Genomic DNA, 24,316 nt, shown 5'->3' with positions numbered 1-24,316 from the left:
AACACGACTATTTTATTTAAAACATAGTAATTTTTAAGCCTTTCAAAATTATTCCATTTCATCATATTGATGGACTGTAGACATTATTATGAACATTATAAGAGCAAGGCAAATTATTATGTAACGAGGTAAAATTTTAGCTTAATATTAGCAGTAAATTCATTTAATTATTATGTTATACCTAACTTTATTAATCAATTTTTCATTAAAATAATTTATAAAACAATAATAAAGGTAATGTTAGTATTTCCGACTATTTGTAGAATAACCTTTTTAATGCATATAAGCAATGAAATTTTCATGGGATGAAACACGTGCTTATAATTCATAATTATCATATTTAATAGATTATTGGCCATCGTCGTTAACGTTATGCTCATCATTATTATTATCCATCAATTAAATCTGAAATTTAGAGAACCAAATGACTTGATCGATGTCTTAATTATTTTTCAATCAACATACCTACGTCTAGATAAGATTTTTATTTATTTATCCTGTTTTCGCACTAAAGACTTTGACTATTTAATACGCGTGTAGATTGTATAGTTTCGATAATGATCGGTTCGTCATAACTGTCAATGTCCAAATACACTCGTAACAAGTTAAATAGATATTTTGATTCATGTGTAACAGTACAAAATTTTAAGTAAATATGTCAAGTTTAAGCCTTAAATCAGTCTTGATTTTGACTTTCGGCCACTATTAAAATCAATCATAATGCTGAATTGTGTTTCAGGAAGTATATGTGTGGTATTCTAGCGATCGATTCAACTAAATAGATTATGTCTTGCGTAGCGATATTTCACAAATTAGATTTTATTAATGTCGCAAAATTATTAAATTTTTGTAAAAATGATCAGGAAAATAAAAAAAAAAAAAAAACCAAAAAAAAAAACAATCACGAGAGATATGTGTGGTGAAGCAACAAATTGGCTTATTTATTGCCCGGGCGTTAATGAGTAATACGTCACTCTCATGGAGCCTAATAATAGGTAAATAATAGGTTTGATAATTAATTACCACACGGTCGGTGGATAGTAGACAAAGGGAGAGAGAGAGAGAGAGAGAGAGAGAGAGAAAACATCAAATTATGAATTTGGCTCGGGTAAAGCGACGTTTCACCTTGTCCTGTGTATTGTAAACTACAATTGACTTTGAGGATATTCGCTGACGCGAGACTCGTTGCTATAAATAGTGGCAGCAGCAGATATCGCGCTATGATAATAATTGCCTCTCAATACAAAAAAAGAGCTGAAGAAAAAAAGAGTACGAAAAGGTCGGATAAACAAAGAGGAATGATGTCGTTGAGAGCGAGCGCGGCCGGTTTGAAGCGATTTTCTTTCTCGGCTCCACGCTCCTCTAATCGAGCCGATTTCGCATTGGCATAGGCGCGCGCGGGCCCCAACACTCTCCTAATTAAATCTCCGCTGTACCGAATTATCGGCGCGCACAACAGCCTTCCCTTCCTTCCACCTTCCTTCCACCGTCCGTCTTCGACACGACGAAAAAAGAATATATATATATATATATATATACATATAGGGGTCGATCGGCGGTCGGCGGATGGATTGGGAGGGAGGGCGGCCCGTGTGGAGGGGAGAAAATAAAGGAAAGGACGAGGAGAGCGAGGAGAGAGCGCTGCCGCTACCGCTGCTGGCCTTATTTACGTCCGGGTTATTTACGCGCGATTTTATGCTTCCATCGGGCCGGGAGAGGAAACAGTGAGGGCCCTGTGCGCCTACGGTGGTGCTTTAACCGCGCGGGGGCGGGGAGCTGCATCGCACAAGAGCCGCGGAGAGTAAATATTAAAATACGCGCGACGGTCATCCGCGTCCCCCTTGGGCGCACCGGAAATTCTTGCTTGGACCTCGGCCCTCGGGACTCGGGGAGCTTTCTATTCGTGGAATCGGCTGATGCTCTTCGGAATTGGCCATGGACGGTCATCCCCGGGGCGACCATCGATTTCTCACACCGATGCCAGGCCCAATATATAATACAATCGCCGTTCACGCCGCGCTCGTTTCATTTTATCCTCCTCCTCCTCCTCCCCCCGCCCCAACACACACACACACACACACACACACACACACACACATCTCTCCCCACCGCCACCGCGACTTTTTCCTTTTCCCTTACACGGCCACTACTGGCTGGCTTCGGCCGTTGCAGCCGCCGCCAAACTTTTATTTCGCGCTTCAAAATGCGCGGCCCTACGGCATTTCCCTTACGTTCTTCGTTCCTTCGGGCTCTTCCGCCTTTCATAAGAAAAGCCCAATAGCACGTTATCCTTCGTAAAAGCTTCGTAAAATTCATAAAAGCTCGCGCCTTGCACACAGCTCGATTAAATCTTCGACTTATAGAAAAGCATAAGAAAAAGAAACAAAAGATAATTAAACTATGCATTTCTACTGGAATTTCCGAACGATAGTACTTTTCAAACTTGCTCGCCATTATTATTATTATTATTATTATTATCATTGTTATTGTTATTATTATCATTGTCATTGTTATCATTGTTATTATTATTATTGTTATTATTATTGTTATAATTGTTATTATTGTTATTGTTATACCGAGCTTAAATACCGATTTTTAATTCTCTTCCTCATCTCGTCGCCTTAAAATCACACGCTTTTATTTTAGCATTTACAGCTTATTTTCGTTGATATGGTCTTGGGAGAAATGTCGATACAGTCGGACGTCGTTGCGCAATAACAAAAGAACATACATTATTTTATTGAGAAAATTTTAAGGAAATCGGAAGGTTTGCTGTGACGATGTCGCAGTTATTATCTCCGACATACGAGGGTTATAATAATTATCTTATGTTAATAAATTCTTTAGTAATGCTTAAGAATGTCAATTATCTTTAAAATCAATTCTCCATTGATTTCGTATTGAAGAATGCATTATCATTTTCTACATTATACTGTGAAACAATTTCTACTTTTAAAATTAAAATTATTCACTGCACCTCGACAAAAGTACCCTTTATAAAAATACCGTTTTTTAATAATAAGTCTCACAAGTATTGTATACATGTCGGCAATTTTGTAATTGAATATATATATAAAAAAAAAAAAAAAAAGAAAAAGAAGAAGAAAAATACACATTATTAAAATTTAACAATGTAAAAGCTTGTTTTATCAATATTTTCGAATGTACCCATGGACTTCTACGATAAATTTTATTGGAAAAAAACTTTATATTTATCAAAATAGTATATTTAGCTTTTTTTTCTTCCATTTACGATTTGAGTTTTATTTTAACTTTCGACAGTCATATTGAATTATCCAATTGGTCACAAGAATGTTTTTATAAATTTAAAAAATTATTATTATTTAATCACAATATCGGCAGTTACATTTGATTGGTAAAATGTATATTTAAAAAATTTTATTCTTTATTCTTTCCACGCTTTCAATACCACTCGGTCATTTTTTTTTCCTCATCAACTTTTAAGTTTGTTATTATTATTAAAGTAATTGAACAGTTTTTTGAAAATTACGCCTCTACCATTGAATGCCGTTTGCCTATGTTGTAAAATTAAAACGAGACTAAATTACGCACCGTCTTAAGGTGAAATTTTATTCTGCAGAGCACATTGTAAGGGTCCGACGTTCTTTCTCCTCGTACTCGAGAACGAAAGGTTTTATACGAAAAGATTCATCTATCTCCTCCCTTTCTCTGTTCCGACTAATACAATGATAAAGTCGCGCCACACAAGGCCATACGCGTAATAATGTTTAAGCGCTTAAGATACGTAATACCTCTACAAAACCCCTAATGACATTCAAGGTACTTGCGAGTGTGTGCGTGCACCGCACATTACCGTGGATGCTACATTATGTCACATCAATCAAGCTACGCATACACAATCTCATGCGGCAATGCGCGTATATGTCAACATATTTGCTAATAGGCATTATTATAATAGGCTAGACGGCGGCACTTGCCCCCGTCCTATTTAGCGAAATCTTAAACGGCAGATGAATTTCCTCGTCCTTCGGAACTCGCTTATTCGTAAGCTACATATTCGTTACGCTATAATGAGCTTCTTACGAATAGCGCATGCAAAGTCTATTAGCAGTTGGCTGAATATATATCGCGCGCGCACTTGCATACTTTGTTTCGAGAAATGTGCATTTGTTCCGCGTAGCGGCACATACTACTACCACTACTCTCCTCCTCAATTTTCTTTGCTTTATTTTCGTCGGCGAATGAATGGAAGGAAGGCTGCTTATTTTAACTACCTTTGCAGCCATTCTGCAGCCACTCTAAAACGAGCTAATTTACATATTTTGCATCTCGGCACTTTTCATCATTGAGCGTCGATTCCGTGGCCGATCGAGCGGCTCGTTAAAACCGCTTCGAATTAAATCCCAGAGATCGCTAAAGCCGTGTTACGTGGTTACGACTTTTCCGGCTGGCCGAGCACAAAAGTCCAGCACAGCATAGCGTGACACATCTTCGAAGCGACCGTGCCAAGCCTGCCTATTCTCCCGTATACCCCCACCCCCTCCTCCTCCTCCTCCTCCTCCTCCTCCTCCGCCTCCTCCTTCCCACGCCCACCCTTATACTCCTATTCGCGATAGCGTCAAATCGCTCCTCGGCCTATCGTCTCAACCACGACGGCACGATCACCGCGTTAAAATGCAAAAGAAGAGAGGAACGACGAAGTGCCTGTCAGTTTACCGCGCCGATACAACGCTAAACCCAATAGAAGTCTTGGGTGTCAAGTTTTCGTGGTTTCGTTCGGAAAGTAGTAGCCTTCCATTATGATACGATCGTATTGGACATAAGGATGAGTAATTGGGAACGTGGCAAGGGGTAGGTGGGGCGATGTGGGTGGCGGCGTCGTTCAGCTGTTGGACGTCGCTCAAGTTCGACCGTCTTCTCCGTGTCCGGCCCTAATTCCCTCCGTCGTTCTAATTCGGTTTTTCAGCAGCAGCAGCAGCAGCAGCAGCAGCAGCAGCAGCAGAAGCAGAAGCAGAAGCAGAAGCCGAAGCCAGCGATGCCGACGGAAACGTCGCCGATTCACCCATCAGCGCGATTTTCCACGAGGGCGTCGTCGCTCCTCCACTCGGACGTGCCAAGGATGAGATAAGCCGTGCGCGCGCACGCACACTTCTTTAATAACGTATAAGCTGCAGACGCTTATTCCTCATTGTTGACGAGTCTAAAAATATTGTTTTCGCCAGACTTTGGGCTTTGCATGAAAATAACGGCGGGCAGTGGTAAGAGCTTTTGCAACGGTCGAACAAAGCGCGCCATCGCTCACGTTGCAAAGAGCCTCGGGAATGTGCGCGAGCGAGCGTCGTTTAAGCGCGAAAGAAAGTTAAAACTTTAAAAAGCGCGAGTTAATAATAAAAGTGTGGTAATGGCCGTCGAAATGGGGACTCGCGAGCCCCACTGATCCGGGATTTAGAGGCTCGCTTTTCTAAACTTCGTTGGCACTTTCGTCGGCCTCGCGCGCTCCTTGCGTGGACCACCCCAACGACTCTCTTATTCTCTCTCTCTCTCTCTCTCTCTCTCTCTCTCTCTCTCGTCTTCTCATCTCCCTCGTGTGCCCAAAGCATTGGTCGATTGTTTCTCACACGTTTTCGCGAACTTGTTCTCTCTCTCTCTCTCTCTCTCTCTCACGAAGCTAACGATCGTCGTTGGGCTGCTTGAGCACGTACCGCGAGACACAGAGCTCCCGTGTCATTATTCCCCGCTTTATTTTTAAATTGATAATGCTGGAGGTGTTTTATTTTTAGAAATAGGTAGCTTTATGCACCCCGAACGCGGAATATCCTTAGGAATATAATAGTTATGGGCATTGTGTGCCGGCGACGTTCGACTGAAAAATTTTGGTAACCAGATATGCGATCTATTTTGGAACAAACTACGAATTTCCGGGTAGCTGTTGCAATAATGCAAGACTCGATAGTTCAAATTGCCTGAAATTATTGTCAATAATCGTTTTTCGAATATTTATAATGCGCACGCGATGTACTCTTGGGATCGACGATTTTTCAAACTCGAAATATAATCCTAATGGCGTAAGCTAGATTTCTTGAATTCCGCTGGATTATCGTCGATGTAACGTGGGAAATTAATTTAATTTGCTACACGACAGTTTGTCAACATTATCGCCGTCTCTCCAATGCTTTTATTGATATTCCATTTCGGTCAGTCAGCTCGTTTGAATCGATCCTATTGTCATTTATCATTATTCAGCTCATATAGCGAGCGTTGAAATAATGTGGGCGAGAGGATCGTAAATTAACAACGTTGCCGTTAAAATGAATTTTATTCGTTAAAAGGAATTTAATTTAAACTGATTTAATGGCAGGTAAGTTGAAAGGGAGAAAAGGCAGAAAGAAACGCGCGGACAATGAAGAGAGCAAAGAGAGTAAAGTAAGTAAGTAAGTAATAAGTTGAGTGACGAGGATCAATGTCCATCGCCTTCATTTCATGGTAGAGAAAGCAATATGCTCTCGCGTCCCATTCAATATCCTCCCTTTTTAATCCTATCAATAACGTGTCGTCCTAATAATGTAAACATCGAATAAAAAAGCGACCGAGAGAGAATGCCCAACCGGTTGCGCAAAAGCGTCATTTTGATAATCGCGCGCGCTCACAGCTGAAAAACGCCGTAAAAAAAGCAGTAATTTGGAGAAGGCACAGTTTCCATCATAAATTGAACAATCGCGGAGAAAGAGAAAAAGCGTAGGCGGTACCCGCGAGTCCCCGAGTTTCGCACGGCCGTGTATATATTGTGGAAAGCCCCTCCACGGACGCGAGGAGAGCGAAATTTCGCGAGCCGCGACGTTTTCCCATTGGCCTCCGCGCTGGATAACAATTTCGTTCTGTCCCTTCCTCTTACTGCACAGGGCGGGGCCTAACACTTCTCTCTCTCTCTCTCTCTCTCTCTCTCTCTCTCTCTCTCTATCTCTCTGTCTCTGTCTCTCTGACACACGCACGCACGCACGCACGCACGCACACACGCACGCACGCACACAAACCCAACACTCCCTTTCTCTCTCATAACTAAGATTTTCCTGCTTTTTCACGCATGCGTCGTATTGATGTTTTATACCATGCATGCACAACTCCTTTTTGCTCTCAGGCCAACGACGCGCGGCAGCTTCTTTAATGATAATATGAATTCTGTCACTCACCATCGTCCTCTCGACTAATATAGGCAAGAATTCTTCGTATGAAATGTTGCAGCGTCCTTGTCTTTGATAGTCTGTTGATGCATATGCAACATTGCCGAGTTAGAAGAAAATGTTGTCGTTGAATGTTCTAGCCTCGGGATATTAGGTGCTTTCTTTTTTGTAATCAAGTCCACCCCACAACATAGAGGCGGACACAAGTTGTAATCGGGTATCAAATTGAAATTTATATTTCGGCAGTTGACAAATAATTAATGTTTATTATCAACCTAGGAATATAAACGATGAAGGAGTAGGAATATTTATGAGTACAATAGGACAAAAAAGCGGTTTACATTGACTCGATAGTTGCAGACAAGAACACAAAAGTGGAAAGATGATAGGTTTGGAAAACTGTTGGGGAAAAAAACTATTGTACATCGATATATTTTCATTGATGCAAATATTTTTAGTTTAACAAAATTAATTTTGAAAAAAAAAACACAACGTGGATCCAATATTAAAAGAAAAAATAAATAAATAACACAAAGAACCACAAATCAGATGGTAAATTAAGAATATTTTGTTTTTTAATTTTCATTTAAGAAAATAAATAGTCTAGTCGGTCTACCGTCTTCTCTTCGTGCGTTAATTATCTTAAATTTTAATATCATCAAAAATTTTATTATTACATATTGTATAGTACAGAGCATTGGGTAATTAATATTTAAGAAACTATGTTTACGCTTTTATTTTAATTATTAGTATTTTTTATTTAGTATTAATTATTAGATTAAATTATTAGTACGACGGTTTGATAATAGGAAGTGAAAGTATGTTAATGTAGGAATTAAATAAAGTAAAAGATAACGTTGTCGATGATAAATAATTGAATTTTATTCAGTACCCTTTAGTTTACTATAAACATCATTGACAGAATAACGTTAAGCGCAAACCCGTAATTGCGTCTATAATCCGCGTTTGCAGCGTGATCACGACATACATATTAACTTATTGCTATTAAATTCAAGTATACAACATCTTCATTTCTGTCGAAGAGTAAACATAGAAAATAAGAGAAAATCATGAACAACGACGTCATATAGAAAAATTGCTAAACTTCCATCGATGATAGTGATTATTTTCTTCTCGTTAATGATAATAACATTAATATTAATATTAATAATTAATTAATTAATTAATAATAATAATAATAATAATAATAATAATAATAATAAACTTTATATCGATCGCTCTAAGTACATATTTCTTTGTTTAAACAGCGAATGATTCAATTGTCTCTATATTTTTTTTTTCCTTCTTTTTTATTCGATTGTAAGACAACTACATCATTTTTCACATTTTACAGGCTATATATATATATATATATATATATATATATATATATATATATATATATGTATATCCTTCATTTATTATACGTTATAATCATGAATAGGATTGTAAAAGAGAAAATTTTATCATTGTTCTTACTTAAGAACAGATTAAAACGTTCTCGTGTAAGATTCGCATTTACATACTCAAAACATTAACAACTAAGGCCTTAATGCATAACGCATATTAATATAAAATATTTACATACACGCGCCGAGGGTCGTCTTTTTATCTTATGATATGGATATAAACATTCAAAACAGTTCCTAATACTTTTAGCAAAATTAAAATCCATCTATCAATTATTATAGGAATAATACATGAATATTATACAAAAATTTACAAACGATTACATGAAATTATAATATATTATAATTTCACAAAACAAAAACAAAAAATAAAAATCGAAAATAATTCTTGAACATGCAAATGTTTGGATATTAATTTGTACTGTTTGTCAATAAAAGCGTGAAAAAGCTTCGTTACCATGCGCCGCTTCCAATATATATTTTTCTTTTCTTCTTATAATCTTAACTATAAAGAAACGCGACCAAATTTTATTCATTAACTTTCTTTAGGAACATACAGGGCAATACAGATCGTCGGTTATATAGAATTGAAAGTGCACCGACGACAACTCGTTTTGAATCTTCATACCAGAGATTCGAAATTTAAAGAAAAAGAGAACGCACGTCACGGGCGTGTAAAATACTGTCCAACAGTCATAATATAATAGCGCTAAATAACAAAGGAAGGGCAATTAATTCGTTAGAACTGCCGGCAACGCAACGATTCTGCTTCGGAAACGTTGATTATTCCAAGATCTTGGAGACCTCCGGAATTAATGAGAAAAGAATATTAAATTAAAAGCGCGACGCCTTATTAAAGAAAACACATGGGAAAACGCATCTCGTGAAATATCTCGTCGTGCCCGATCTTAAAAATTACGTATCATAGAAAAACTTAATTCCGCTGGCGACTCACAAGCGCCTCCATTAAAACTGTCGACATCAAACGAAATGCGGTTTTAGCAATCAAAAAGTTGCGAGAAAGTCCTGATTTTAGAATATTACGACACGTAAATGCCCCGGCGGCTTCCTCGCGTTAAAATATTTTGTTCTACTTTAAAAATACCAATTATCGCCTCTCCCACGATGTACATAATAATTATTCGGAATTTCATCCCCGAAGTAAAATAAAAACCGTCGAATTAAAAGGATATCGTACTTGCATGAGACACGATCTACCGCGATACGTTGATGATTTTGAAATGTACATCGTAAGGATGATGATGATGATGATGATGAGGAGGAGGAGGAGGAGGAAGAGGAGGATGAGGAGGAAGAGGAGGAAGAGGAGGAAGAGGAGGATGAGGAGGAAGAAGAGGATGAGGAGGTGGAGGAAGAGGTGGAAAAAAGGAATGATCGCGTTTCGCTAGCGCGCACAATTAAACACAATTCAACACGGCTTCCTTGGCGCTAACTAACGTAAAAGTAACGGCGGGAGGGACGATAGAGAGGAAAGAGATGGAACGAAGGGCGCGTGAGAGAGCGGCGGAAAGAGACTTCGTGTGCGCGTGTTAGTGTCAATGTGCCCGTGGTGCGTACACGTGTTTTTTCGGGCGTGCGTGGGTGCCTGGGTGGATGGGTGGGTGGGTTTGTGGGTGAAAGGAGATAAAATGGTGGGAGAAGTTGGAGAGAAGAAATGGATCGATAGGCTGAGATATAGAGTGCGAGAGATTACATACTTCGGATGTTAAGAAGGGCTAATCGGGAGGTTAAGCCTTCACATGTAGCACTTGGAGCGCGTCTGAAAGTCGACGGGCGAGTAGGCGATGGAGGAGACGCTCGACGGCGTCGTCGAGCTGTACATGTTGGAGGCGACGCCAACGGTGCTGACACTGCTTGGTGAAACGGGTGTGTTACCCGGGTCCTCCTTCACCACTGAAAAAATAAGCGTTGCCTCGCCATTATTTACAAAACGCCGACTCTACAAGCTCGTCGGGCTTGATGATCTTTAACCCGTCACTCCCCACCCCCTCACATACACAGAAGCGCGCGCCCGCGCGCACACAAAACGGAGCTCCTATTACAAATCTAATAGTAATCCATCCCACCTCCTTCCCAATTTAGAGATTCGTATAATTAGTAACATTAATGAATGGATTGGTATCCTTTACGACGTGGTAATACAGGCAGACAAGTGTGTTCGCGAGCACTCAGGCATTATTGAAAAAAATATGTGAAAGCCTTGGTAATTCGACTACATTCGCCAAAGTTCATTTATTAATGGCATTAAGATTATCGAAATCTATTATAATCCAATTTAAGATTTAATTTCATTTTTCGTCATACACGCGAAGAACTAATTTTTACTATAAAAATCATAATAAATTATCAAACTAAAGGCCAACTTTAAAACAATTTTTTAAGGTCACTCGTTATCTTTGTCTTATCACCTTTCCTCGCACAGTTTTATTCATTAAAAATTGTCTACCTGCATCATAATTAAATCGTTCAATAGCTCTAGAATTTTATCCACGTCAATTATCATCACGTGAAGTCGAATAAATTTTTTTATATTATTTATAAGATCTTTATTTTACCTCTTTACCATTTTTATCGCTGAAATTGTCATATTAAACAATTTTCTTATTGTAATTAAATAATTACTGTTAAATACTAGCCTCTGTTAATGTGTCACTATTAGAAAATAGAAAATACCATAACAAATATAATAAATAAAATCATAAACTCAAGAAAATTTTTGGAAAAAAAAAAAACAAAAAAACAAGTATTTTAAACAGGAAATTTGAGTTTACGTAATAGCAGAGTCGCTACGGTAATTTCAAATGTACATGAAATCATATGTAATAAGTTAAACCATAAAAATCTACGCTACGCTATTACTTTCAGAAATGATTATACACATTCATAGCGGCTTATCTTTAAAATAAATAACTTGTTTGTCAAAATATTTTTCGATTATATCTTTTTTAAATTTATTGTATACTTTGGTGGTATTTTTTACATTCAGTGTCGGTATTACGTTTTATTAAATTCACTAAATGCCAAAATATGAATGGAAAATAATTAGACATTATAATGAAATTTTATAGTTCAGAAACATAACACGTAAGAATAGAGACAGGCATGCCACTTGGAAATCTCTCTCTCTCTCTCTCTCTCTCTCTCTCTCTCTCTCTCTCCCTCTCTCAAGATATGAAACGTAAAGAGTGCGGCAGCCGCTGAAATATTTTTAAAAATAAATAAAAATAAAGAATGCTCGTGCTGTCTATAAAAGTTGTATAGATATAATGACAGTAAAAACAGTTTGTTAACGCTCGTACATAAAAAAATTTATTTGTACATTTATTGATTTATTAAAAGAAAGAAGAAAAAAAATCCACATTGAAAATTAAATAATCCAATATCAATAATAAGTGTAATATATATGATACAAATAAACTTTAAGATTAAAAAAGCTGCCCAGTACTTTGAATACGCATACAACGGGTTTACGTATGGAACGGAAAGTTAAAAATTTTCTCCGCCTACCCATAATGCCACTTCGTTCCCTCGGTATTTATTTATATTAAAAGCCTTGAATAAAACGCAATCGACAGAGATGCTTGGTGTCGTCCCGTAAAATACTCGATCAAAAATATAACGAATACGACGAGTGCAACTTGGCGTCGTAACTTTTTCGAATTGTTGATACTGCGAGTCGCGAGTAGTCGAGTGGCAACTTTGCCGATTGTCAGCCGAAAACCCCATGGATGCTTGCAATCCTCATCCCACTATGGCAGAATCTTCATTGCTTGTACGTGGCCTATGGGATGACCTTATAAAGTTGCTTTCGTAGAGTTATCTGAACATGATTTTCCCGGCGACTCGTCATCATTTCATCCGCGGTTCGGTACAGTTGCTCGTCGTCCACGTCACCCCCATCCGAGTAAAGCAGCACCTCTTGCTAGCCGAACCACTGATGCTCGTTCCTTCAGCATAGTTGGTTATCCGAGATCTCGCACGCACGCGCGCGCTCTGAAAGGCGGTAGAGCGAGAAGAACGAAAGGGAGAAAAAGAACGGCTGCACGTGTGCGCGCACGCCGTTACGATTCACTGAGCGGAGCCGAATGACCGCTGCCCTCACTCGCCCTCACTAACCCTTTCTTATTATACCCAACCGCCACTTTCCTCTCACTCACTCTCACTCTCTCGCTCTCTCAATCTTATGCACATCTCACAAGCCATTGGTTCTGTAACAATGGACAATTTGCCGCCGTATTACATATATACTGCTCGGTGAAAATTTACATTTTTCGTCAATAAAAACGACTTTACACGTACGTAATCCTAGCGTAAGTTTCTATTAATCGAATAATTGCTTGAGCGCTAATTCGCTCCAACCGTAACCATTTTCTTGGCAAATTTTAAATCAGACAACAGGAGCGTATTCAATGATTATTATTAAATCGTAGTACGAGAGAATGTAATGTAGCGTAACATTTCCATTACTAGTTGGATAAGACGACGTACTCTTCTAAATATTTCAGCGGATTTGTAATTTTCTGAGCAACATTCAAGTTATAAAATTGACGTACATTTACAAAAGAAGAAGTCTGCATTCAATTTTATTGCGAATAGTGACTTTTATTAAAAGATAATGTAGCGTGAAACAACGTGAAACCAATAAGATAATTAAAATTCGTGAAATGAATAGTAAAATGAAATAAATAGTTGTTTTAATAATGCGTTGTAAAATTATTTTGATTTACTTGTCTATTCGATTATTTAAAGTCATCTTCTATTTAATTAGGACATAGTGTTGCCATGCAATTGTTCGTGCTAAGTGAGAAATATAACTTATCGAGCGCAACTGTGCATTAATATTATTTATTAAGAATAGGACATGTAAATCTTATGTAGTCGATTAATTAAATAACGAAAATCACAAATATATCAAACTATTTCTATAAGTGCCGTATTAAAAATTTTAAATAAAATAGCGATTTAAAATACACTAAAATTATGTATATACGCGAGCGCGCGCGCGCGTGTGTATGTGTATATATATATATATATATATATATATATAGAGGATAATTTTCTTTAATTTTTCTAGCGTACGTAAAATAGTAGTAGCTTGCAACAATCGGACAAAGCCACTTTTTCACAACCAAACTTATCAACGCCCCATAAATTTTCAATAGGGGAGCTTAAATTATCGAAGAACGTCGCAATTCCAATGATAACAACAATATGTATACTCACTATCCGGCCAATATGAGCACCTGGAGACGGCTTCGGTAACGGACATGGAAGCGGCATCGTGCCTCCTGGCGCAAGTAGCGAACCCACCCGCGAACGAGTTACTGCTCATCGAAGCCGTGGAGCCGCTCGTGCTTCCTGGAACATCCAGATAATTGCCTTGAAAGGCTTTGAGAGGACCTTTATCACTTTCGGGAATGTTACCGTGGATGGGGCTACTCGAGGGTCTAGCAAGCTCACCTAAAGATGAACTGATCTGACTGTAGCCGTTCATTGTCGGGATCTGCATCGACTGCATCGGTAATTGTTGCGGCAGCTGTAACGAGCTGTAATGAGACGATGACAGTGGCTGTTGCTGTAAGCTCCAGGCACTAAAAAAGCAGAATAGAAGAGGCCAACGATTAGTCTTGGAAGCCAAATGTACAAGCACAAGTCTAATACCCCTCCCCCCCGACCCTCTTCTCTGCTGTCACGCGTAAATCCTGTGCAATCCGACATTTTTAAACGCATTAAGGCAAATTCCTGCGAGTAGTAGTAGTAGCAGTAGTAGTAGTAGTAGTAGTAGTAGTAGTAGTAGTAGTAGTAGTAGTAGTAGTAGTAGTAGTAGTAGTAGTAGTAGTAGTAGTAGTAGTAGTAGTAGTAGTAGTAGTAGTAGTAGTAGTAGTAGTAGTAGTAGTAGTAGTAGTAGTAGTAGTAGTAGTAGTAGTAGTAGTAGTAGTAGTAGTAGTAGTAGTAGTAGTAGTAGTAGTAGTAGTAGTAGTAGTAGTAGTAGTAGTAGTAGTAGTAGTAGTAGTAGTAGTAGTAGTAGTAGTAGTAGTAGTAGTAGTAGTAGTAGTAGTAGTAGTAGTAGTAGTAGTAGTAGTAGTAGTAGTAGTAGTAGTAGTAGTAGTAGTAGTAGTAGTAGTAGTAGTAGTAGTAGTAGTAGTAGTAGTAGTAGTAGTAGTAGTAGTAGTAGTAGTAGTAGTAGTAGTAGTAGTAGTAGTAGTAGTAGTAGTAGTAGTAGTAGTAGTAGTAGTAGTAGTAGTAGTAGTAGTAGTAGTAGTAGTAGTAGTAGTAGTAGTAGTAGTAGTAGTAGTAGTAGTAGTAGTAGTAGTAGTAGTAGTAGTAGTAGTAGTAGTAGTAGTAGTAGTAGTAGTAGTAGTAGTAGTAGTAGTAGTAGTAGTAGTAGTAGTAGTAGTAGTAGTAGTAGTAGTAGTAGTAGTAGTAGTAGTAGTAGTAGTAGTAGTAGTAGTAGTAGTAGTAGTAGTAGTAGTAGTAGTAGTAGTAGTAGTAGTAGTAGTAGTAGTAGTAGTAGTAGTAGTAGTAGTAGTAGTAGTAGTAGTAGTAGTAGTAGTAGTAGTAGTAGTAGTAGTAGTAGTAGTAGTAGTAGTAGTAGTAGTAGTAGTAGTAGTAGTAGTAGTAGTAGTAGTAGTAGTAGTAGTAGTAGTAATAAATAATTAAATGAACCTTGTGTCGTAACGTGGGTAGGCCGTGGTGGAGTAGGCAGGCGGAGAGTGGGTGAAGATGGTCCTCGAGGCGCCGAGGTGCACGTGTGCCGACTGGAAGTGATCGCCGAACAAGCCCTTGGGGTAGGGCGCGTTAGGGTAATGGCGCTTCATGCGCTTGCGCCGTCGCCAATTGCCGTGCTCGAACATGTCGCCGGCCTCCGGATCTGGGGACACACATGATGCAAGGGGGCCTTCGTCATTCGCATCCTTGTCGTTATTATAGGGGTAAAAGGTGCGTGCCACTTCAGCGAATGACATGGGATTTCAAAATGCCTTAAGAGAGTGTATTTTCATCGAGACGAGTGATAGTGGGATTGAAAAATCGTTCGTTATTGTGAGAATAAACGTAGGGTACTATTTATTGGCTATTGGCTCGAACATAACCTATTGATTTACCTAAGTTTATTATTATTCACGTTATAGTTTTCCGTTCTCGATTATTCGCAATCAATATAAAATTAAAACACGTTGATTAGAATAACGGACATGTTTTTAATCATTTGTTGGAAAGTAAAACGTATTCGGTAAAGGAGCAAATTTATGAATCTCTATTGTTTAATAGTGAGACATTTAATAAATAAGTGCAGCTAATTGTAATTCATTATGGGTTATGATTAATTTCGGAGTGCTCTGTACGATTAAATCATTATGTTTGTAGGATTTTGAAGGACAAAATTGATGTGTTTTGCTAAATTTTCAAAAACATTTGAATTTTTTCATCGCGTGTAGAAAAAAACATTAGGCAAATTTAGTACTCCCCTCCCCCCCGCCCCTCAAGCATTTTAGTACACTTTCCATATTATTGTCGTAATAATATAATTAGGTGAAATATCGTTGAAATTTGTTTATGTAAATAACGAATTGTCATTGTTTGGGAATGGATTTTCCTTATCTATGTAAATATTATGATTACATTTGTTGTGCACTTCATCTCTGAGCATAATTCAGTTATGTAAATTCAAGTTTTCCAAGTCAGCATCATCGATGATATGTGTTGGGGCTTGATTTAATAAAATAATGACTGGATACGATGAATTTGCTTTCGGGTAAATTGGAATGACTGATAACATTTTTTCTTCATACTAATAAATATTCTTAAAAATGTCCTAGTATGTGTAGTGGCGGCGGCGTGTGCCATTTGGATTACATAAATCAATTTTTATTAAAGAATCATTAAATAATTGCATATCTTGTAAAATGAAACGACAGTTCTAATAAAATTATCCATCGAAAGATTAAGGCAAAAAAAGAAGAAAAAAAGAAGAAAAAAAGGAGACAGCTAAGGAATAGGAGGCCGGGGGGTCGGTGGGTGGGGGGGGGGGGGGGGGGAAAAGGTGGTTAGCCGATGATCGGAAAACAGTGGTAATGATGAGTTTACTCGGAGCCGGCAAAAGAAAAACTAACTCACGAATGGTCCAATAGTTGCCTTTGCGTTCGCCGCCACCCTCCCTGGGCACTTTGACGAAGCACTCGTTGAGACTGAGATTATGCCTGATGGAGTTCTGCCAACCCTTCTTATTTTTCTCGAAGAAGGGGAAGTTGGTCTGGATGAAGGCGTAGATCTCGCTGAGGGTAAGCCTTTTGAGCTTGCTATTTTGTATGGCCATGGTGATGAGGGCGACGTAGCTGTAGGGCGGCTTGGTGTCGCTTGGATTGCCCCCAGCGCCGGTCTCCCCCTGTGTACCACCCCCCGTGGTTGCCGTCACGGCCCCATTGCTCCCGCCTGTCGTCGTACTCGCATCACCCGACGGCACGCGGATCGTCCGAGCGCGCTTGCAGCTCCCGTTGTCCGGTCCGCTGCCGGCACCGCCGTCCTCTGCCTCGGCATTGCTCGTCGAAGCCTCCAGGACTGCCGACTCGAGCGGCGACTCGGCCTTTCGCTTCGTCGCACCCGACAGCTGTCAAACAAAAGTCGACGAATTATTTTTCTCAAGCGGCTTTATTGGCGCAAGCCCACTGTCTCTTAAAAGCACAGATTTATATGAACAGGTGGGAGCTTTTTATCTGGAGGAGGGAAACTGGTAGGTCGCAGTCGCCCCTTAAGCTCTCTTCGGTTTTCTTTATACATTTTTAAGATTAGACACGGATTCGAATTGGCATTTGAAATAACAAGAGAGCTAGCTCCATTCTGTTATATAAATATAGAGTTGTCCCTACTATTCTTTCCGTTTTTAGATTCTTTCGTCATCTTCTACGTTCCATTGAACTTTACAAATTTCAATATTTCTAAATCGAGACATTCCATACTTATCATTTACTTCTGCAATGTTTAAGAAACAAAGAACAAAAAAAAAAAAAACAAAAAAAAAAAGTATCCAATCTCATGGTAACGTTGTGTTAGAAGGGAGGGAGAAACAGAGAGTATACTAATACAAGTAAAATAATAATCGAAGTTGAAGGTAATTCTTGTCGGAATTTATTGTAAAATAAAATAAAATAAATGAAAAGATAAAAATAGTCCATTCAAGAGTCTCGGTTATTAACAATTTTATATTCCGTATTCCATAAATCAGTAAATAAATTCACTCGCGGTTCATCGAATAATTTCTAATAGTAAAAAAAAAGATAAAGAAAGAAAAAAAATGTCTTAGCTTCCTTTGCGAGAAACGATCGACGATTTGCTCACCGAACGATTATGATGTTGCTGAGAGGAGCCCAGAGGAACGTTACTGCTCGACGGTACGGAGACAACGGAGTCCGGGCTGTGGTGTAAGGGTAGATGATCGTGAAGACTCGAGGTGACGACGACCGAAGAGTCACGTGACAAGCTCCCGACGGAGACGTTGAGATCTTTGGGGCTCGTCGTCATGCACGTACTGTTCATTGGATCCGTGACAAAATTGCCAACTGCAATGAAATACCAAATACCTTTCTTTATGAACGATTATGCGATGACGATGAGTAATTACATTGTATATTTGTTCAATCGTAAAATTTCAGTCAGCATTGACGTTAATTTTATAATTAAATCGATCAAGAGACGAGGATGGTCACTCTCAGCCAATCCCATCATCCGACAACTCCAACTTCTTATCTTCAGCTTAATTTCTTACCTTTATTATACCTATTTAAGTTGTCGATGATATAAAATTATTTTGTTTTTATTTTTAAGAATTTTAAGTTGCGCTTGCATCCCAGAATATAACTAAAGCGTTCTTCAATATAGTGAAATAATTCTTATTGTATCTCTTCCCTAGTCTACTACATCAACTATAGAATTAATTTTTCTTCGCTTAGCTCTTACTTCGGTAAAAGAAACATTACATTTTCTCATCTTAAATCTACTATCCGTTCACTCTTATTATTATGCACGTGTACGTGCATTCAAGTACAATGATCCCTGTATATTAATTAAGACAATGCTAATGAATTATTGACTATTAAAGCAACATTACTTAACTTAACTCGTAATTTATAATATCGCAATTGCATATCTCTTTAAGTATATTGTACATCTTAATGCACAATAATAAAATAGACGAAACATTTATTAATAATAAATTAACATATCATAATTGGTATTATAAATCTGCCTTAACTAATTTAATGAGGAGCTCGGTTGGAAAGTACTTAGGGAACAGTAGTTGTAATTATAATAGTTGTAACTATAATTCAACTATATTATTAATCCTTTTATCTTGTGTTTTAAAGTAGCAATTTAATTATACACTTAATCTATAATTATAAATATTTAACCTATAATTGTAAATGTTTAAACTGCAATTATAAACATTTAATCTACGTACGATAAACTAATTAAATTATAAAATTCGTTTATAAACAACAATTTGTCAAAATAACACAATTATTATGACAATCTTTCATCATTATTTGTGCAATGATTGAAACAACGATGATTAATGAGCAAAAATACTCATAAATTTATTAATTCAAATACCGATTAGTATTAAATTATTATTTGTAAATACTTTAATATTGTTGCAAGATTATTATCGTGAGTCTTTTGACGTGCATAAGGAATTATCTTAACACACATTCAAAACACTTTTTCAAAGCAAATAAACAAATTAAAGACTTAATTGAATATGTTTTTATTTAAAGAGCTAAACTAACTAGGCGTATCTAATCATTTCAATAATAAAAGAGCAAATAATAAAGGCACTGTTTTATAAAACATTTGCAAATGAAAACGGAACGTATGAAATTTTTTGGCACTTAAGAGCCATACTTACTTAACTTTTATTCACATATCTTTCATATAACCACGGAACTAGTAATATTATTAATTCCCCTGCTCTTACCAATTACAAAGGCATTAATCGAATACATTATTCGCTGGCGATTATTTTGTTTAAGGAGGCGAAAAAGTGCTCCGAGCAAATAATCTTCTACGCTACAACAATATTTCGAATGGAGCATTGACGTTGGTTGCATTGAATTTGAAATTCAAGCAAAATTTACATCAAGTTGAATGAATATTTATTTGTTCGTGTTCTTTATAGCAAAATGTTGATTATATTTGTTCGAAATAAACAAGGCTCTTTTTCTTTTTTTCTTTCTCTCTCTCTTTCTTTCTTTCTTTCTTTCTTTCTTTCTTTCTTTTTTTTTCTTTAATAAATACGAACGACTTTAATATCGATTAATTAGCTTGCAATATGCAATATAATTTCATATGAAAGGCTGCGCGCGATTGTTCGGCTGGGAAACATAAAAGATGATACTTTCAGTTCCAGTCAGTAGGTTTAACGCGAAAAATGGAAGCGTAAAGTATCGGGGACAGTGCACCTGACTATTGGAAAAAGCAACTATCAAAAAAAAAAAAGAAAAAGAAAAAAAGAAGTCAACAAGCATTCGTATGGCCACGATTCCGACGATCGACGAACACAATGCGTACAACAAAGAGACAGAGAGAGAGAGAGAGAGAGAGAGAGAGAGAGAGAGAGAGAGAGAGTAGCGCGAATGTGTGCGAGACTGCGGCGCAAGAGAGAGGGGATAGTGAAAGGGGGAATGTAATAGAAATTTGCGGCTTATTAAAGTAACGGAGGAGTATGGAATCATTACTTCCTCGAAGTAATCGGTTCGACGACAATTGCACCTTTTTAATAAGAACTTTACGCGCCTCGAAATTCGAGACTCGATGTACATTGCGCGCGCAACCACTGCGATACTTTTGCGTCGGGCTTCCGCACGATAAGCGAGACCAATGCGAACGAGCCTCTCTCCATTCTTGCGTGCCGAGAGAGAGAGAGAAGAGAGTGAGAGAGAAGAGAGTGAGAGAGGGTAGAGGAGAGCAAAGCCCAAAATTACGATACAAACTTGGCCTGAAGTTGGCCCGAGGCGGAGTTGTAGGCGGCAGACGGCAGGCAGGCATAAATGCGGTTTCGTATTGAGATCCCCACGAGACGCATGAAATGCACATAAGAAAAATAACGTAAATTGATAAGGAGCAAGTCGATGAAATTTTGTTGGTAATTAAGATGTTGGCTCGTGTCACGCGACTGCAATAGCGACTATTGTATATTCGGCATTTTCCCGGGTCCTTAACAATAGGACCAACGAACGCGCTTTTCTTTTCCTGGACAAAAATATTTTGAAATCATCTACATCCATGTTATTATTCTTACTACTCGCTGTTTATTAGCGTCATTATCATTATCAATTATCATCGTAATCATAAGCAGCGTTGTCGTTGTCGTTGTCGTCATCTGTAACTTTTTTCCTTCACGACTCTCAATTTCACGAGGTCTAGCAATGCCCAAACAGTCTTTCTTCCCCGCACTATACTATCCTCCTCTACGAATAAGAAATATGAAATTGTTTTTCATTTCCGCAATAATATTTCATTAAAAGTCAATTTTGCGTATTAACGTTTATAATACGGTTTTGGCGATATTGCGAGCGTTAGATTGTGTACCTACGTACCTACGTACCTACGTACCTACGTACCTACGTACCTACGTACGTACGTACGTAGAGACAGACACGGTAGTTACGGCGGTCTTCTCTCACATTCCCAATAAATAGTCGCACATTGGACACTTTTACATCGCGTGATATTTAGTCGCTCATTACTAGTCGATTTTCAAGTGTTTCTGACAGACGCCTCTCGAGTCTATGCTGACTTACCAACAATTATACTCAAATTTAACTGTATAAATGAATAAAATGAAATAGGTCAATCGTTATAGACGTGGAAAATATAGGAAAATTTCAATTGTAATTATTTTTATTGAGAAATCATTGCAAGCCCCTATCTATTTAAATGGACAAAAAATCTACGAGAAAATGCCTCGATGATTGATAAGTAAGGCTTTATAATAATATTATAGTAGAAGAATTTAACGATTAGCCTTATTGTCGAATTTCTTATAACGACTTATAGCGCTCATATTCGAAAATATTCGGGCGCAAAAAAATAATGAATTTCACAGGTTGAGGTTGGAGCGAGTACGACGATGTATCGTTAGTTAGTTGGAAATTATGGTACGTACGGGGGGGGGGGCTCGCTCGCGACGTATCTCGCTTGAAGCAAGAAGGAGGAGGAGGAGGTGGAGGAGGAGGAGGCGGCTCGATTAATTGGAGAAAATTGAAACGTTACGTTTGAAAATTTAAGCAAAAACCATTAGGAGCGTTGATTTGAAAATCTTGAGGAAAGCAGGTTTAATAAACAATATATGTAATTTGAGCGAGCAGAAAAGATTGAATAATAATACTTCTCTTTCATTGTTCAAAGTTGGCGTCGTCGATGGTCGTACGGTACTAAGGTTAACAATTTTTCCTTCGCTCATGCAATATTATGAGCTGCCTAATTGTAAAATAAAATCCATTGTATATTTACATTTGTTGTAGTTGGAAAACTGTTGAAGTTATCGGGAACAAAGGTTTGGCGCGGCCCGAGGAGTTGTATTATAGGAGGATTAATGCCGATCGAAGATGGAAGCAGCATAATTGTTACGGCGCAGGGAAAAGCAGGAAGAAGAGCGAGAGCCAGAGCCAGAGCCAGAGAGAGAGAGAGAAAGAGAGAAAGAGAGAAAGAGAGAAAGAGAGAGAGAGAGAGATCGTATTTATTTTTTCGTCACGTCGTGATCGAGTTTCGATTTTTGAGCAGGCGCAATTGACAAGGATAGAGCGATGAAATTGAATCTTTTTGTTCTCGGAATGAAGCACATAACGATATAATAACTGCGGTGCGATAGCGGAGTGACTTTTTCGATGATCCGAGTATTTAGTTGTCGAATGGTGGCACGTGCCCCAGCATTTCTTATCAATGCCATGGCACGAAGTAATTCAATTTATTGAATACCGATATTGAAAATGATTTTGTCAAAAAGACATTTTACAGCGGATAGGATATTTTATTTAAATTCTGTACGTGGAGAGCGTGAATTTGAGCGGTGATGCTTTATATGATTGTGTATGTCTTATCAGCTTCAGCCTACTTTAAATGTATCATAAATAATCTTATTATGCGTATTTGTGCAAATTACTTCATATTACTTCAATTTTTACGAACGTTAATTGCGATACGAAAGGAGTAGGAATTGCATAAGAAACGAGTACTAAACTAATAATCACTTTACAGCTTTAAATTTATTTTAACATACGTTATAAAGTTCTTTCAAATTTGTTAGCCAAACGTTTAAACAAAAATTACATACTACGTATATGCTGCAATAACTACGATATATTATCAATGAATTTCAACTATTCGATTAACGACTCAAAAAGGACTCAAGAAATACGACACTCTTTAGCCCCGTATTCGCTAAACATGCTGCTTTATTCTTTTTAAAAGAAGATTCAAGATTTATAGGCTAACGCAAAATCATATTATCGACAAAAATTCATAATTTTAATGTTTGATCATTATGCTAGAAGGTAGAACAATTGGTTACTCGTCTCCCTTGTACTCTCTCTCTCTCTCTCTCTCTCTCTCTCTCTCTCTCTCTCTCTCTCTCTCTCTCTCTCTCTCTCTCTCGACCGATATTTGCAGCAGATTAAGAAAATAATCGGAAAAGCACGAGGAGCCGTTTTAATGAATTTTATTTACACAACTATAAATACAGTTTAACAACGCGTATGTTTATCGATGAGTGTACTAGTAATCGAGAATATGTTATCGCGTTAAAGTACGAGCCAGGAGTGAGTAGTGTACACCCCCTACTTGCTGACTTGTATGTTTACTCAGGTATAGCATGCGAACGTACTGTAAATGTAAACGGTAGTAGGAGAAAGTAAAGTTGAAGAAACGTCAAGTAACATGTAAGAATACACCGAATATTGGGGACTTTCAACATTACTCGTAAAGCAACGATGACCATTCGCGTCTTATGTAAAAAACAAAACAAAAACAAAAAAAAACGAAAAAAAAAAAAAAAAAAAAGAAAGAAAAAAAGATAAAATTTATAATGTAATTGTCGACGAGTCGTAGAACGTGCATTTTCACTACAATATTAATTAAACGGACGTACAAAACTTACCGGGCTTTACAAATAATTATGAATTATTATTCTATTGCAAAAGAAGTTTCACGGTAAATCAGCGCAATAGCCCTCGGAACAATAGCGGGTATCGGTATATCAAATTCACATTCACCTTCGCTCGATAGGATTCGATAGAATGTATTCGCTATCATGATCGATGTACGAACGAGACCATTGACACTTATGTTTTTTTTTTTTTTTTTTTTTTTTTAACTAAAAAACTTTGCCAAAAAGTTTTACCTTCTTTAAGAAGATTTTTAATTTTGCTACCGTACCCGATACGGCCCTGGGCGTTGTTTTATCCGTTTTTCTTTGCAACTCTGTGTTTAAGGGTTTTTTAAGTATTTGCCAGAGGCGTCGTATGAGAAAATTAAGCTAGTCATACATATATATTATTTGGCAAGAAAGTATAAGAATACTTGTCGTTAATCGACTCGTAAGGAGAAACATTTGTCGAGATATTTGAGTAAGCCACGCTGCTCTTAGCTACAATTGTTTATTCCATACAAAAAAAAATGATGTACAATTTATTATTTACTTCTAATCCAATAATAATAGAGTAAGATGATCCATTT

The 24,316-nt window shown here is 37.7% G+C and overlaps 1 protein-coding gene across 1 annotated transcript in view; it reads right to left on the bottom strand.

The window, feature by feature from the left end:
• Positions 1-10,325: 10,325 nt before the first annotated feature.
• The window catches only part of LOC105365385 (forkhead box protein E4), a 41,902-nt gene continuing 27,911 nt past the window's right edge, over positions 10,326-24,316 (bottom strand). The window contains exons 3-8 of the mRNA XM_011503528.1: positions 17,924-18,144; positions 16,706-17,195; positions 15,257-15,461; positions 14,051-14,181; positions 13,814-13,978; positions 10,326-10,483 (exon numbers count right to left, since the gene is read on the bottom strand). Coding sequence (XP_011501830.1) covers positions 10,326-10,483; positions 13,814-13,978; positions 14,051-14,181; positions 15,257-15,461; positions 16,706-17,195; positions 17,924-18,144 — 1,370 coding nt within the window. The remainder of the gene's footprint in view (positions 10,484-13,813; positions 13,979-14,050; positions 14,182-15,256; positions 15,462-16,705; positions 17,196-17,923; positions 18,145-24,316) is intronic.

The sequence above is a fragment of the Ceratosolen solmsi genome, unplaced genomic scaffold, assembly GCF_000503995.2.
Source record: "Ceratosolen solmsi marchali unplaced genomic scaffold, CerSol_1.0 scaffold33, whole genome shotgun sequence".
NCBI lineage: Eukaryota > Metazoa > Arthropoda > Insecta > Hymenoptera > Agaonidae > Ceratosolen > Ceratosolen solmsi.
This window is presented reverse-complemented; position numbering and strand designations above follow the sequence as displayed.